At 46.7% G+C, this 16,408-nt stretch overlaps 1 protein-coding gene across 3 annotated transcripts in view; it reads left to right on the top strand.

Moving 5' to 3' along the window:
* The first annotated feature begins 1,209 nt into the window (after positions 1-1,209).
* The window catches only part of LOC128116712 (cytokine receptor common subunit beta-like), a 29,862-nt gene continuing 14,663 nt past the window's right edge, over positions 1,210-16,408 (top strand). Inside the window, exons 1-4 of one of the 3 annotated variants that reach the window (XM_052748263.1) lie at positions 1,210-1,378; positions 2,566-2,714; positions 14,194-14,368; positions 15,425-15,548. In XM_052748263.1, the coding sequence (XP_052604223.1) occupies positions 14,281-14,368; positions 15,425-15,548 (212 nt within the window). In that variant the 5' untranslated portion in view covers positions 1,210-1,378; positions 2,566-2,714; positions 14,194-14,280. Of the gene's footprint in view, positions 1,379-2,512; positions 2,715-14,193; positions 14,369-15,424; positions 15,549-16,408 lie in introns of all 3 variants that reach the window. The other 2 variants (XM_052748264.1, XM_052748261.1) reach the window with 2 other exon arrangements.

The following is a 16,408-nucleotide window of genomic DNA, read 5'->3' as shown; positions in this document are numbered from 1 at the left end:
GGTACCAGTTACTACGGCATAGCTATTACATGGGTGAAAAGAATTACAGGCACTTAATTAAACACCACTGCAAACCAAGGGTGTTCCATCTACCTGCGGTCCACCCTGTGGACTGTGTCGGTCACTCCCAGTCAGACTGTGGTTTTTCCTGACTTTCATTTTCCGATGAATGAAAGAAAATACCAAGTAAACCAGAACTTGCCAGTGTCTGAAAATCAGGCATCTGCCCCGTCATAGACTAAAATCATAAGATTTGAACACACTGATCTCCGAGAAAAGAACGATAAGGCCAGAGGTCGGCAGGTGGTTTTGAGCCTGCTCCTGACCCACTCTGCTCATCCTGAGCTGACGACTGTCCCCTGCCCAGGGGTCCCTCTCCTGGCTGTCTGGCCTCCTGCTTCTGTATTTCTGTGCTTCTGGACTGGGTGATGAGAAATGACCAGTGTGTCACTGATGCTGCCCTTCTCTAAAAACAAAGGCCGACACTTCATCCATTGTATTTTTCCACTCAATTGTTTTGTGTTTTAACATACTGTATCACAATATAACTCACACTCATTTTATCACTCACTTCTATGACTTTGTTTTTGGTACCCCCTTTAAATTTGCCCTGAATGAGCAGCTCACTCACCTCATCTCAACCCCACCAGCCTCAGAGTTATTCATTCTTTTGTTCATTCATTTATTCACTTCACACCCAGTCATGAGGTGTGAGCCATGGCTGGCACTGGGGGAGGGGAATGGAGGTGGACCCTGACTTGCCCTAGGACCAAGTTGGGGGCAGGTCACAGTGGACTCTAAGGCAGGAACGAGAAAGGGAAGCAGGCCCCCAGGGATCCAGAATGCTTCTGTTGCTTACTGAGGGTTGTGAACTTAGGTTTTTCCCTCGGAACCCTTCTGGCTTGTAGGTGCTTCTAGAAAAATACCACAAGGGGTCCCAAGGCTTGACAAGGCCACCTGTAGCTGATTTGCATAAGGCCACATGCTGAGCAGTGGTGCCCTTGGGGTCCACCCTAGTTCTGCCTGACTCTGGGCTCACACTCAGGGGGAAGGTGACTATTGCCCCCTGTTCCTCCAGAGGGGTCAGGGAAGGTGGCATGGAGGAGACCGTTCCTGGACTGAGACTAGAAGAGTATGTGAGAGCTGACCAGGAGGCAGTCGGGTGCAAGTGTCCTTGGCAGAAATAAACGCCGTGCGTGTGATCAGAGACTCATGTCCGCAATTCTGAGAAGCCGGCGAAGCTGCTTATGAAAGGGCATGGGTGCTTCCTCATTCTGCTCTCTGTTTCCTCCCGACGTGGCACAAATAAATAGGAAACGCCTAAGGCTCGCTGCTACTTGGAGGCTCCCGAAGGAGGCTGCCTGAACCCAATGCAGAGGTAAGGCTTCCTGCTGCAGAGCAGAGATGGGCTTAAAGGAGGAGTTGTGAGGTCTCCAGGACAGAGAGGGACAGGAGAAGAAGGAGCTGGGGTGGTATCTTGTTCCAGGGACCTGAGGAGGTAAGACTTGGCCCCGCTGGGAAGACTAGGTCCCCAACCCCGAGGCAGTTTGTAGGGGAGGGGGCACCCAGGACTGTACCAGCTGAGGACACAGCCAGAGCTCTAGGAGGGTTAGGGTTAGGGCTGCTCTGGGGCTCTGTGAGGGTCAGTTTCGTCACTGGAGGTCTGGTGGCAGGGAAGACTCCCTTGGAAGCTCTACCTGGGGGTAAACACCCTGTTCCATCTTACTCTGCCACCCACAAATTAGGTCTGTCCTTGTCCTGGGCTTTCAGGCACCCTTCTGTGGGATAGGGAGAGTGGGAGACATAACCCCTCTGTTTCAAATTAGAAATGAAGGGAGGAGAAACAGAGAGAGAGAAAAACAGAGAGACAGATAGACAGACAGAGTTGCTGGATAACCTGGTTATCTCTGGGCCCTTCCCAAGTGAGCTTGACAAGTTACATCCAGTCCCATGGGAGGCTCTATGTCTCCTCCTCTATCTCCAGCACTTCTTTATCCCAGGTCCTGTAGGTAAGTTCTCTCTCTCTCTCTCTCTCTCTCTCTCTCTCTCTCTCTCTCTCTCTCTCTCACTCTCTCTCTCTCTGTTTCTCCTCACACTTTGCTCTGAACCACTATAGGTAATTTAGATTCAGGACCAGATGTTGTGTTCTGTACCTAAGGTGCTGGCTGGGAGATGTCTCATCACACAGCAGGGAACCTGTCCCTCCTGGACAATGACGTATTCAGCACCTCTGCTGACTGGAGTCAGAGACAGCATAATCACTGTCACATCTCACAGCTCACAAACTAACCGGCTCATCGGTCCTGCAGGCTGTGTCCCACAGGTCGTACATTAACCATTGTTTGAGAGAAATCTCATGACCTATGAACCCAAGAATTTGCTTGAGGCTCAGGCCCCTGCCTCTGCTCAAACCCAGCACACAGTGCCTTTGAGCCTAATTTGGCAATGAGAAGGGACCTTCACCTCCTTCTCTGTGGTGCAGCGCCTCTCCTCTCCCTACCTCTTTTCAAAGGGCTTTCGAAGAAGACTCCTCCTCTGTCTGGATGGGCTGCAATGTCGTTTCAGACCCTACCATTTGGTCGGCTCTAACAAGTCTTCTGCTGGACCCTGACATCCGGTACTGGAACCCGAGGGGTGTCGGTGATGTTGCCCCGTGAGCTCCTCCATTGCTGCTGCCCTTTCTGCATCTGACCCCAGACCTCCGTCCTTCCCTGGTGAGTCCCTGGGGTCTCCTAGGACATTCTGTCTGTCTGTCTGTGCCAGGAATCTTAGTGCTCAGTCACGGGGCCCACGGGGCCTGGGTATGTTCCTTCACCCAGGCTTGCTGAGTACAGAGACACATGTTCTCAGGCTCCGTCTACTGCTGGTGGCCTGGCTGCACTTCAGGAAGGTCTCACCCTTGCGGCCTTTCCTCTAAATCAGTGTTTCTCAACCTGTGGGTCGCGACCTCTTTGGGTCGTAAGACACTTTCACAGGGGTCACCTAAGATCATCGGAAAACACAGATAACTATGTTACAATTCATAACAATAGCAAAATTACAGTTATGAAGTAGCATTGGAAATCATTTTACGGTCGGGGGTCACCACAGCATGAGGAACTGTATTAAAGGGTCACAGCATTAGGAAGATTGAGAACCACTGCTCTAGACCCTCTTGACCGGATTTTGTGATGGTATCACTCAGTCTCATCTGCCTAAGGACTCACCTCTCAGCTGCTTTCTGCAAAACTTCTACACACTTCAGCGGCCCCGGGAGAAATTTATTAAAATTTATTAAACCTGAAATCCTGATTGCTTTGGCAACACTGACCACAGCACCAGTAGCCTGAACACAGCTCCTCTGATTTCCTAGGTTCCTTCACACTGTGCAAGGTAAGGGGCCCGGGACCCTTGAGCATTCTTCCTCCTCCGTAACGGACCCCTGTCACCCTAGGACCACATTCCCAATCATAGGAGGATCCCATCTGCTCTTAGGGACACAGCTCTCTTTCCTTTTCTGTGAGAATTTTCCCACTGTGTCTCTGTTCACAGCAACTGCTTTTCTTGAAACTCTCACAGTAAATATGACCTAATGAATTGTTTCATTCCCATGCCTTGAGTTTTTCCACCACGACAGAGGGTGAGTGCCTGGGTGTTAGCAGGTGTGTGTGTGTGTGTGTGTGTGTGTGTGTGTGTGTGTGTGTGTGTGTGTGTTCACCAAGGGGACTGACTTGTAGCTTCACCAGACAGGTTCCTGGGCCTGGCTGTAGGGTTTTCCCTCCTTAGAGGCCCTGCCTGAATATTTTTGCATATTCAGATTCTAACTTTATTAATTCATATCTCACTTCTTTGTAGTTTCATGGTGTGTAAACTTTGCACTCACCCCTGGTAACTCTCCCCCCAACCCATTCATCATTTTTAGTTTAATGTGCCAAGCTGCGCATGTCCCAGTACTATAGGAGAGAGCATGGTTCATCAGTGTTTAGTGTCGAAGACACAGACACCTGATTGATTAAGGGTTAGGATAATCTAGAGTCATGGATGCTGAAGACATGTTATTGCACTTGTGTGTCTACAAGTAGATGTTCAGAAGTGGCTGCTTTTAAATTATCCAATCCCATCTGGAGAAGGAAGATCAAATCCTCTGCTGAATTTGAAAAGTTCTGGCTTCAGCACATTCCACCTAATCTGAACTTATTTTTTTGAGGATCTCAGAAACATGGGCTTATTAACCATGGCTTTGGGTTAGCAAACGTTTATAAACAAAACAAACACTGCTTACAGAAGTGTTGTGTGAACATACCACAAACAAGTAAACAAACAAAGAAAACCCCAGAGTGGCCATTTGGCATGCCAGTTAAGTTGTTTCTAAGGAATGCATAGTGGAAAATGTCCGCAGCATTTAGACACAGAAGTGATATAGAGGACCAAACCCTTTTCAGATGAAGAAACCATCTCCAAAATGTGTTAGTGTTTGTCCAAAGTAACCAATACCATCCCATTGGTATAAAACAATACAAAATAATCAGCAGAAAATCCCAATAGTTCTAATGTGACTCTCAACGCCAATGTACCAGTCTTGGCTCCCATTAGAATATAGTTATTATTTCCACACTAGTATTCTAAAAACCAAGTTTCCATATATAATATATTTATATTATGTAATTTGTATATATAAATTAAAATACAAGCAGGTGTTGAGCTGTTGCTTCCCGACGGGGTGCCAAGTTCACCTCTTTCCGTAAGGGTTGATGGGATGCAGAGGACTCTTCCGGCTCGCCTCTTGGCCAGCACCACACTCGTTTCCACAGTCTTTCATTAGTGAGACCCGTCAGCTCTCACTGCTGTGCTAGGCCCACTGTTCAGGATCCTCTGGCAGAGGCTCTGGGCTCTTCACCAGCATCTGGTCTCCTTTCATTTACAGTCCTCCCCTTGAGTAAGCTTCCCACTCAGGGCCAGGTTTCCTTTCCTTTTGAGATTCAAGGGATGATTCACCTCACTCCAGACAGGCTGCCTTTCTCAGGTGCCCCAATCTCTCCTACTCCAGAAACCCCTTCCCCACCCTGCCACACACACACACAAGGAACCTTTCCCACCACATTTTCTCAGGCTCTCCACCCTTGCTTTGTCCGTGTTTTCCTGGGGCCGTTTATTTCCTCTGTGGACTAGAGCAGTTTCTATCCTGTTGGTGTCTTGCAGCGTCTCTGGCTTGAGTCATATCCCAGAGGTGTGTTTAAAATATTAGCAGCAAGTGGCGGGGGGGGTGGGAGGAAGAGGGGAACAGGAGAATCTGCTTTTGGTATGTAAAATGAATAGAAAATTTCTTAATAATAAAATAAATAAATAAATAAATAAATAAATAAATAAATAAATAAATAAATAAAATATTAGCAGGTATTGTCATCCCACTGAAAAAGCTTCGGAAGGCGATGCCCCCCTCCTCTCCGAGTCTCAGTGCACAGGATGGAGTTCCCCTTTGTCCTGCTTCATGGTCTTCATCCACATGTTTGAGGGGCAACCCAGTTAGTCCATTACTGTGTTTACTTACCTGTGATGAAAATACAGTTCCCTGGGTTACTGTTCTGTTTTTCCTTTGTCAGGGTTAGGACGTCTTGTGTCACATAAAATGTTTCTATCATCTGTCACTGTTTAGTTTGCTCTGTGTGTGTGATCATGGATGCACCGGTGCATATGTGCATTCACGTGGAGGCCAGACGACACCCTTGGGTGTCCTTCCTTAGGTACAGTCCACCTTCTTTTGGAGACTGAGTCTCTCGCTGGCCTTGAACTCAGGAGTAGACGAGGCCGGCCAGTCATCGAGTTCCTGGGATCTGCCTTTGTCTCTGTGCCTCCAAAGTGCTGGGACCAAAAGTGCATGCCACCTCACTTAGCTTCATGTTCATGTAGCTTCTGGGCCTTGACTCAGGTCCACATGCTTGCAAAGAAGACCCTTTACCCACCGACTCACCCCTCCAGCCTTGTCTTCTGGTTTGGGTTTTGTTTTGCTTTGTGGTTTCTGGTTTCAACATTTCACTCAACCCCCAAGATTAAAGATGTGTTTTTAATGCCTTCATGTTTTAGTTTGGAGTTTCAGATCTTTAATCTTCTCTGGATTTGGAATGGAGGGTATGATGTAAAGAAACAATTTAACTTAAAAGCATGGTCCCCTCATTGACCACAAGTCACCAGTCACAAGTGTTCAGCACCTCTCCCTCTCGGTGGCTGGAGACAGCATTCCATTTCTGAGATCTGACACACTTGGTTATATTCCTTATCATTTTTATTTTTTGTCTTCTCTGCAGTTACTTCCTTTTCTTTGCAAATGCAGCATGCCTCTGCCTTCTGTTTCTTCTGATTCAGAATCAGCTCATCCAGGGCGTTGAAAATCCTTCTATATCCTTCATTTCTGTTGCACTGGGAGTCAGGATTGTTCTCAGCATAACTGGTCGCTGGAGACAGAGGTGGGACTTTCTCCCACGCCTGCCTTGGCCAGGAGGGGAGCCCTGCAAGTCCCCTCTGGTTCTGGCACTGCCCTGGGTTTCAGGCAGACACACTCAGGTCATCAGAACGGTTTGCAGGTTAACCATTTCCGTTGTCCTGTCAAGTAAACTGGTGCTATGGCCTCTCGCTGGCGATACACTGAGGAGACTTCTCAGCGACCCTCCTTCCCTGGTCAAACGCTCCTTGTGTGGCCACCATGTACGCTCCTTCAACAAATCAGTATCCAAAAGCCTTGTGGAATTGTTTTTATCTGGGGTAAATTTCTGTTTGCTCCCGCTCCCCAAACATTCTATTTCTTCATAAACTCAGGAATTAGGACAAAGTAACACTTCTGTTTGCCCCCTTTTCTCCTCAGCCTTCCTCTCTCTACACTTACCCTTCATCCTCAGTGACTTTCAACCCTTACTTGTTCTGTTTAAGACAGATTCTCGCAGTGTTGCCCAGGCTAGCCCCAACTCCAAGTCTGAAATGATCCCGCCTCAGCCTCCCTAGTTGCTGGGACTGAATGCACACCAAGGCCCTGATTCAATCCTTACATGTGAACCACCCCTCTAATTATAAATATAATTCTACGCCAGCACTTGGGCTTAATTAGCATGTTGTGTTCTCCTAAAGCTGGTTTTCAGTTCTCCTCCACCTCAGCCTCTAAGCCGCCCCCCCCCCCCCTCCAGCCTTAGTCATCTGCTCTTTGGCCCCGCCCTCCCCCCTTAGTCCTCTGAGCATTGGCCCCGCCCTCCTGCCTTAGTCCTCTGAGCCTTGGCCCCGCCCTCCTGCCTTAGTCCTCTGAGCCTTGGCCCCGCCCTCCTGCCTTAGTCCTCTGAGCCTTGGCCCCGCCCTCCCCACAGCTGTGTGTTCTCACTGGCGCTTCACACACTGGCTTTTCTCCCCACTGAACTAATGTCTCTTTCCGATATGGCATGCTGGCTTGCTTGGAATCTGTCTTTCCTGAAAACAAACAGCTAAAATAACTTTTTTCAGGAAATATCTGAAGATTCTTCCAGTCTCCGTGTAACCAAACACTTTGGTTGACCCTTGAACAGCAAGTAGAACTTGGTCTTTTTAATTTGTTTTTATTGTTGTTTATGTGGCACAGGGCACATATGGACCTCAGCAAGTGTGGAGGTCAGAGGATAATTTTCTGGGCTCAGATCTCTCCACTATGGAACCTGGGACTTGAACTCACATTGTCAGGCTTTTGCAAATACTTTTACCTGCTACATCTCCCTGTCTCCTCAGTGTGTGGTTAGAAACCAGGGTCCCTCCTGAGAAACTGTGTGCCAATATGACCTTTGTCCTGCTGGAAGCAGCCTGCTGTTCGTTTCCTTCTGGAAGCTTCTCTAGGATTACCCTTCTATTCTTGAAAGACTGAATGTTCACATTAGTGCACAAGTGAATGTCATGTTACCATGGGGGACCTTGGAGGTTTGAACTCGGTCTCTGTCCCTTATCCAGCAGCCCCCTCCTTGAATCAAGTTTCTCCCTCTTGTTTCTAGGTTAGCAGACAGCCATCTCCTTTAAATCCAGAGGGCGTTTCCCGGTACATTTTGCTTGCATATAGAAACTCTCACAAATGGTGCATAACTCCACAAGGGTTTAATTTTCCCCTCACATAAAAAGACACCAGAAGCAGATCATGGGCTGTGGTAGTCACTCCAGAGTGACAAGAGGAAGTCTGATTCTCTTCCTATTGCATGTTCCTTGCATGTGGCTTTCAACCTTACCTCATGATCCAAAATGGCTGCTGGAGTTCCAACCATCCCTTCTGAGATATAGGTTAGAGAACGAAAGAAAAGAAGAAAGGGGAAAAAATCAGACCTCTTCCCTCGCAAGTCCATGTCTTTTAGGTGGTCTTTGGGAAAGATACATCTAGGACTCCACTCACATCTCCCTGGACAGCATTTAGTTTTGAGACCATGCCTAGTGTCGGCAGAGAGTGAGGATCTTACCTTTTATTCTGTGCAAATTGAGACAAGAAGGCAAGGGACAGCTGGCACATGGGCACATGTGTCCCTGATCCTCTGCCTCTGCTTGGTTTCTTTCTCAGAGCTTCCATGGTGTTGTGGACAGTGTCCCTTGCCTTGTCCATGTCCTCACCTTCGCACATCCTCTCTGTCAGGTGCTTGTCTGTGGGGTCCCTTCTGTGACTGACCCATCATTGCATGATTTTCCAAACTCCTGGGTCTCTGTCTTCAGACATCTTGTTTTGACAACAGCAGTCTGTGTTTAAATGGCTCTGAGCTCTGCAGTAACCAAGGATGCAGGCTCAGAACTTCAACTTTTCCTGTCCTTGGGCTCTGTCTGGTAATAAAAGTATGTCAGAGCAGTCTGTGTTGGAGCAGACACAGGACACGTCCACCACCACTAATCAGGAAATATGACCTCTCAGGGAAGCACAGTAGAGTGGGAGAGTCCTAAGCTAAGCCTGGGCTCAGTTCCAGCCTGTCTGTCACAGCTGTGACATCATGGGCCCATCACTCAACATCCTATACTGTTTCCTGTCTGTCAGGATTATAACAGCTGCCTTCATCACGATGTGTTAAATTTTACATAGCTCTCTGCCTACTCCCTGCCTGATGGTGGGCATTGAACCTTAGTCTGTGCTAATGTGAATTCTCTTGTGTATTTAAATACTCTTTTCCTATTCTTCCACGACACAGCTCTATTGTTGTTTCAGTCAATGATAAAAACTTGTTCTCCATGATTTAAAGTGCTAGGGACTGAGTACCCATGTCCCCCAAAACTCTTAAGTTGAAACCACATCCCCAATGAGAGAATGCCAGAGATGGGGCTTTTGGAGAGTGAAGGGATCTCAGGATCAGAGCCCTTTGAGGGGATCAGTGCCCTTATATTACACATCCCAGAAAACTCCCTTGCTGTTTCCACTATGGCGGTAGCAGTGAGAAGCCCTTGAGGAAGAGGCCTCATCAGACCTCAAACCTGCGTGTGCCTTGCCCTTGGCCTCGCCACTTTCCAGAACTTCAAGAAATAAATGTCTGTGGTTTTTATGAACTGCCCCACCAGTGGTGTTCTGTGACAGCAATCCCCCCAGATTAAGACATTGGGGTATCTTTGTAGGTTTTGTTTTTGTTTTTACCATTTTGTCCTTTGCTCGGTGACTCTGCTGACTTTAAAAAGGTAGGGGGTTGGGTTTCCAAACACTTCCATCACTCTTTGCCTCAGAATCCTTTGATTCCTTTAAGCTTAGACAGCTCAAGGGTGCAGGCGTCAACGGTTTGATGTGACTGCATCCTTAGTCTGTAACTTCTTAATTAGCCTCATGATTGGGGAGTGGTGTGGGATAGAGGGTTGGGATTTGTGTGTGTGCCGTTATTATGTGTCAGTCATCTTATCATTTTCAAATGGAATATTCCATCATTTTACATTGTTTACTGATTCCCCTTCCATTTATGTAGAGCATTCTGGGGTAAAATAACACGTGTTCCAGTCCAAGTGTCCACTGACTAGATAGGTAGATGATTGCTAGGTAAGAGACAGGCAAGATAGATGAGATATGGTAAGATAGATAGACAGATAGATCGATATAGACAGATATATAGATAAATTGATAGATAGATAGAGATAGAGGTAGAGATATGAATACATAGATTGGTAGATAGATAGATAGATAGATAGATAGATAGATAGATAGATAGATAGATAGATAGATAGATGATTGTGTTTTTGCTACATGGCCATGGCATTACTCATCTGCTTGCATCTTGCTCCTCCTTAGGCGGCAGCTAGGTGTTTCTTTCTACTCTCCTTTCTTCTCTCTTTATCTCAGTTTGGATTTCCTGCCTGCCTCTAAGCCGCCTAGTCATGGGCCAAAACAGCTTTATTTATTAGCCAATGGGAGCAACATATATTCACAGCACACAGAAAGGCGTCCCATATCACTCCCCCTTTTCTATCTAATGAAAATGGATTGTTTTAATTTTAACATTGCAAAATTACATATAATAGACCAGTCATCAAGCAGGAATTATTGTTACAATATGTAGTCAATTTGTATTTGGCAAAATTAAAGAAAATATTTTACCATCCTATATTTGTGAGTCTAAGGTTTCATATCTTACTTATCTTTTATCATAACCAAGGAAAATTATAATTATAACTATTTAGTCTTCAACTACATCAAAGACCCTAGAAGGATATAATATTACCTAAGTAAATAGGAAATGCACTGTTTACAACTTCTGAAATTCTAGAATGACAGAGACAGCTGGCTGCCTGAACAGTCTTCCAAAGTTCCTCTGTAACATTGGGGCATCCATCTTCAGCCTATAGGTCTATAGTTTTTAGTCACTTCTCCCTGTGTCCTGCAGAATATCTGGCAGTCTCCTCTGCAAAGCAGCAACCTGAAGGATCATCTTGCCTTGTTTTGGCAAAATTTAGTGGTCATTTTTTCTTGGGTCCTGCATGTCCAGTCTATATAACATACCAGACAGAGTGGTTCTTTGCCCAGCAGGCAATTTTGTGCCAAGAAAGAAAATAAGTGTCTTCGATGCCCATCTTCCTCTTTGAAATAAATTGGTGCTGCCAGGAGCAGACGTGTCTCACTGTCCAGAAAGTCTAAGTTTTAAAACATTTTAAATGTCATATTCTATAAATTTTTGAAGTGTTTGAAGACTACCTACCTAATTGAAAAAACTAAAACCTAAAAAACTTAACTAACATGACAATAATAATAAGTTTTATTATCCTAGACGACTATTAATCTTTCTTTCTTTCTTTCTTTCTTTCTTTCTTTCTTTCTTTCTTTCTTTCTTTCTTTCCTTCCTTCCTTCCTTCCTTCCTTCCTTCCTTCCTTCCTTCTTTCCTTCCTTCCTTCCTTCCTTCCTTCCTTCCTTCCTTCCTTTCTTTCTTTCTTTCCTTCTTTCTTTCTTCTTTTTTTTTCAAGACAGGGTTTCTCTGTATAGTTTTGGTGTCTGTCCTGGATCTCGCTCTGTAGACCAGGCTGGCCTCGAACTCACAGAGATCTACCTAGCTCTGCCTCTCAAGTGCTGGGATTAAAGGCATGCACCAATGACACCTAGCTAATCTGTATTTCTTAATTATATATTATAATTTTAAATGAGCTGCATAAACATACTCTAAACAAGAGTAGAAATATATATACAGTATAACAAAATTAAATTTGTAATTAACTAAAATCTACAGCAATGTAAAACATTTTAAACAAATTGTTGCTCTTTAAAAGCAGATTTAATAATCTACCCTTTCATCCTATCATATTTATAATAGCCCCTTTCCTTCTTTAGAAAGAGATTGCATTTATAATCAACCCCCTTTAAATAAAAATAAACATTTATAAACAATATTTGGGGAATTTAGGCATAGCTTTTTTTTTTTTTAACTGCTTCCTGATGATTGGGGATGCTGGTAATCTTACAGAGATCCTGAGAAAATTAGGAATTACAGTTAAATCTTGGCTTTAGTAGTCTGTGAGGATGGATTGTCTCAGCCAGTTGCTTTGAAGCTGATTTTGGATGTTGGATCATCTGGGCCGTGGTGTCATCAGAGACCTTTCAGGAGGTCTTGGCTAGTCAAACCATATTAGCCTGGAAGAAATTCACAGGTTCTCATCTTCTGTGGAAACAAATGCAGAACATCTTTTCCAAATCAACGAATCCTTAGACACAAGTTTTGAAGTCAAGCTACCTTTAAAATATATATATATAGGGCTGGGTGGTGGTGGCCCATGCCTTTAATCCCAGCACTTGGGAGGCAGAGGCAGGTGGATCTCTGTGAGTTCAAGGACAGCCTGGACTACAGAGTGAGTTCCAGGAAAGGAGCAAAGCTACACAGAGAAACCTTGTCTCGAAAAAAACATATATATATGTTTAACTCAGCAGCCTTTACAATCAAATGTCTTTCTGCAGCTAAAAATCCCAAAGACAATATAATCTAGACTCTCTATGTGATTTCCATCTTTATGTGGCTTATTATATTACTTTTATTGTCTCTTTAAAGACTTATTTTTTTAAAACTATTTCTTTATATAACTGTCTAGTCTCCTTTTCCTCTCTCTTTCAAGCCCAAGTACATTTTTACATTTAATGTAAACCATTTAGAGGTTTATTCCTTCTGAATCTGTCTTCTGTGTATTTATAATCCTTTACTGATCATTGCAAACTGCAGTGTGGCTAAGATTGAAGCCACAGCCTGGCTGCTGACTCTGCCCACTTCAGCTTCCCAACATGATGGAGGCACCCAGGAGAGTCACATTTACCCTGCCAACTCTGGGGTCCATGCTGCCACCAGGTAGCATGTAGCTGGCCCATAAACCTTTTTCATCTGTACCATGGCCCGCATGAGAGACACAAGTTGGAAGCTCTTTGGGGCTCTGTTATTGTGTGTTTAGAAGCCCTTTTTAAACTCTTTTAGGCTTTATAGAAATTCTAGAGCCCCACATTTGGCACCAAATGTAGTGGTACGTTTCTCCAGTCATGCCTGGCCCTGCAGTCCTAACCGACCCCCTGGTCCTGCAGCCACTTATAAAATAATCACTTAGAGGCTTAATATTATTTACAAACTATATGGCCTATGGCAGGTTTCTTGCTAGCAAGCACTTTCATCTTAAACTAACCGATTTCTGTTAATCTATGTTTTGCCATGTGGCCATGTGGTGTTACTCGTCTGCTGGCACCTTGATGCTCCTTGGGCGGTGGCTAGGCATCTCTCCCTCCTCCCGTTTCTTCTCTCTGTCTCTCTACTTGGATTTCCCACCTGCCTCTAAGTTGCCTTGCCATAGGCCAAAACAGCTTTATTTATTAGCCAATGGGAGCAACACATCTTCACAGCATACAGAAAAGACATCCCACAGCAGATGATAGAAATAAATAGATGATACATGGATAGATAGATAGATCTATAAATAGACAGATAGATAATACATGAATGTGTAGACAGACACAGATACATTTTTACATATTCATGGATGGAAAGAAAAATGGACAGGTGTGTACATACATAGATGGGAGGATGGGTAGATAGATGGATAATTTATAGATGCAAAGGTAGAGAGATGCATTGATAGACAGGTGGTAGATGGACAGACAGGTGTGAGTGCTCTGTGTACCTTGACTAAAGTTTCCAGTGGCCTTGTAGGAGAAGGGGCCACAGCAACTGCTCTGCTCCACTGGTACTTCCCATGTGAACCTAATGAAAAGGAGGAAATCCCCAGACTTCAGAGAAAGGGGAACTGGGAAGCAGAGGGGCCTGAGGGAGTACTGATGGTAAATGGAGCAGAGGCGGGGGGAGCACCAGGCTGTGCCTGTGCTAGAGAACAGGCAAGTGTGTGTGTGTGTGTGTGTGTGTGTGTGTGTGTGTGTGTGTGTGCAGAGACAGAGACAAGACAGCCATCAGACCTGGCTCCATCAAAGGTGTGGTTCTCAGCTCCTCTGTGGGCCTGGTTCATGTGAAGCAGCAGCCTCATTTCCATCTCAGGGTGATGCCCCATGGTCTGAGGGGCATGCTGCCTCTGAGGCCAACAGTCCCACCTTTTCCATGGTCATGCTCTAGGCCAATGAGGCTTAAGGAAGGGAATAGTCCCGGGCACCACACATCAGGACCATTGTTTGGGTTCTGGCCATTGGCACCAGCAGTGTCCTGGGCAGTTCTCAGCCTACACACCCTTCTGCAGTCTCAGAGGATGCAGTCTGTGAGTAAAGAATCATAAGACCTGTAACACAAATGTGGCCCAACCCCCAGCCAGGCAGCGACACAGCACCCCAGGACTATGAGGACACCACCCTGCCCATAGCTACAGACCACTGTGCAGCCACCTAAAGTCCCAGAATGGACCAGCAGATGGCACTGACCTGGGGGCTGCTCTACATGACCCTGCTGGCTCTCTGCTGGGGACATGGTATGACAGAGGCACAAGGTAAGTCTGGAGGCCCCTTCCCTTTCCATCCCTCTTTTTAGCTGAGTCTGGGAGGAGCCATGCCCACCATATCACCGCAAGCTCCCAGACCCCCAGCAGCTCCAGCCACTGTACCCATCTCTGTCTTCCTTTGTCTCCTGTATCCTCCTATTCCTCCCTCAGGACTCCCCTGGGTCCTTCTCTTCCCTGTTCTCCAGCTTCCTGCTCATCCTTGCCTGGCCCTGGAGCATCCAGCCCAATGGTGTTCCTCTGAACACATATGGTTCAGTCTAGCCTCCAAAGTCCCGACCTCCAATGAGCCAGCATCTTCTCTGCCCCTCCCCCAGACACTCTACTCCTCTGAGGGCTCCAGGATCCCCTAACCCTTGTTTTTGGTGACTCTGACCTAAAGCCCTCTCCCCACGATATCTCTAGCCCTCTCCTCTCCTCAGAGGCCCTGTGGGATACTTTAGAGGCTCCTGAGGGTGGAGAACTGTCCTCAGTGCCACTTAGAAGTCCTCCATGGCAGTGTGGGAGCCACATTCCCTTTCCCAAGCCCAGGTTCAGAGAACAAACTCAGCAGATCGGGACCCTGGACAGGGAGAGGCTCCTACATCTCAAGGCCGCTGTGTCTGTTCTTCCAAGTGACACCTCAGAGAACAGGGCAGGCCTGAGCAATGCCCCAGTGAGGGCCTGTGCAGTCACAGCTGAGAATCCACTGGACCCTCATGTTCTTTGCAAAAGAGGAGAGTCCCCAACACAGCCCCACTAGGCTCAGGGCCCTCCATCTATCGGGTCACCAGGGTGGGCCTCAGCAGGAAGTTGGAGATGCTGGTGCTTAAAAGAGTTGTGGGAACCCAGGCATCATGGTGCATGGCTTTAATTGCAGTACTCAGGAGACACAAGAAGGGGGATCTCTGTGAGTTCCAGGACAGCCTGGTCTATATAGCAAGTTTCAGTACAGTCAGGGTTACACAGTAAGACCCTGTCTCAAAAAAACAAAGACAAAAATGAACCAACAAAACCAGGGGACGGGCACCTGGCGGGAGGTGGTGACTGTCCTGCTTCCCTCCTCAGAGACCGTCCCTCTGCAGACTCTGCAGTGCTACAATGACTACACCAGCCGCATCATCTGCAGCTGGGCCGACACGGAGGATGCCCAGGGCCTCATGAACGTGACCCTCTATCGCAAGCTGGAAAAGTGAGTACCACTGAGTGTACTGGTATTACAGCACAAGGACCATGCTAAACCAACCCCCTCCACCCCGGCAGCACCAATGATGTGCAGCCACCATCCCAGGTCACCTTGCATCTGTGCTGCACTGCCACCCAACCCCTGCAGTGGCCGCAGCAGTCTCCTGCCCTGAGCATCCTGTCCCTCTCTCCTCTGCTCCTTACCACAGCCTCCTCTCAGGAGCCCACACTCCCTCACGTCTTCCCAGTATTTCTTTCCTGGATGCGCTCCCCCAGGATTTGGCTATCTCCAAGGGAACCAAACTGCACCTGTCACTCAGAAATACCCCAAGTCAAATGGCCCAGCCTGGGCCCTCATCTACCAACCCACCCAGGATGACCTCCTTGTAGTTCACCTTACTTGACTCCCAGCCGCCACACTCACCAAGGTCCTTTTGGTGTCTCTGACACCTCCTTCTGGTCTTTGCTTCACTTTACTCCTCTGTCCACTGTAGAGTGTGAGATCTCTAAATATGACCCTGGCTTCCTATCTATCTTCAGTCTTTGGAGAGCCCACCATGGGCCATGAGCAGAGACGCTCAGATGAGGATCACCATTTCTAGTCCAACACCATAAGCCAAATTCTGCCCTTGACTCCGACTCCACGCCTCACTTTGCTAACTGGGAAGGATGGTAGCTTGACTAATGACTGGGAGGTCTGGTTGAAAATGGCTTCTACCTTGCTTCCTGCCTCTCAGTGAACACTACTAAGTTAGTCTCCCAGTGAGATGCAGTCTGAGCAACTCAGACACCATCACCATCCAAACTACATACAATCACAAGGATGGCACCATCTCCCCAATCCATCACCCTATGTCTTTCTTCAGC

Source organism: Peromyscus californicus, unplaced genomic scaffold (genome assembly GCF_007827085.1).
Source record: "Peromyscus californicus insignis strain IS unplaced genomic scaffold, ASM782708v3 Scaffold_20__1_contigs__length_68692818, whole genome shotgun sequence".
In the NCBI taxonomy this organism is placed as follows: Eukaryota; Metazoa; Chordata; class Mammalia; order Rodentia; family Cricetidae; genus Peromyscus; species Peromyscus californicus.
Note: the sequence above shows the minus strand (reverse complement) of the source record. Positions and strands in the feature narration are given on the sequence as shown.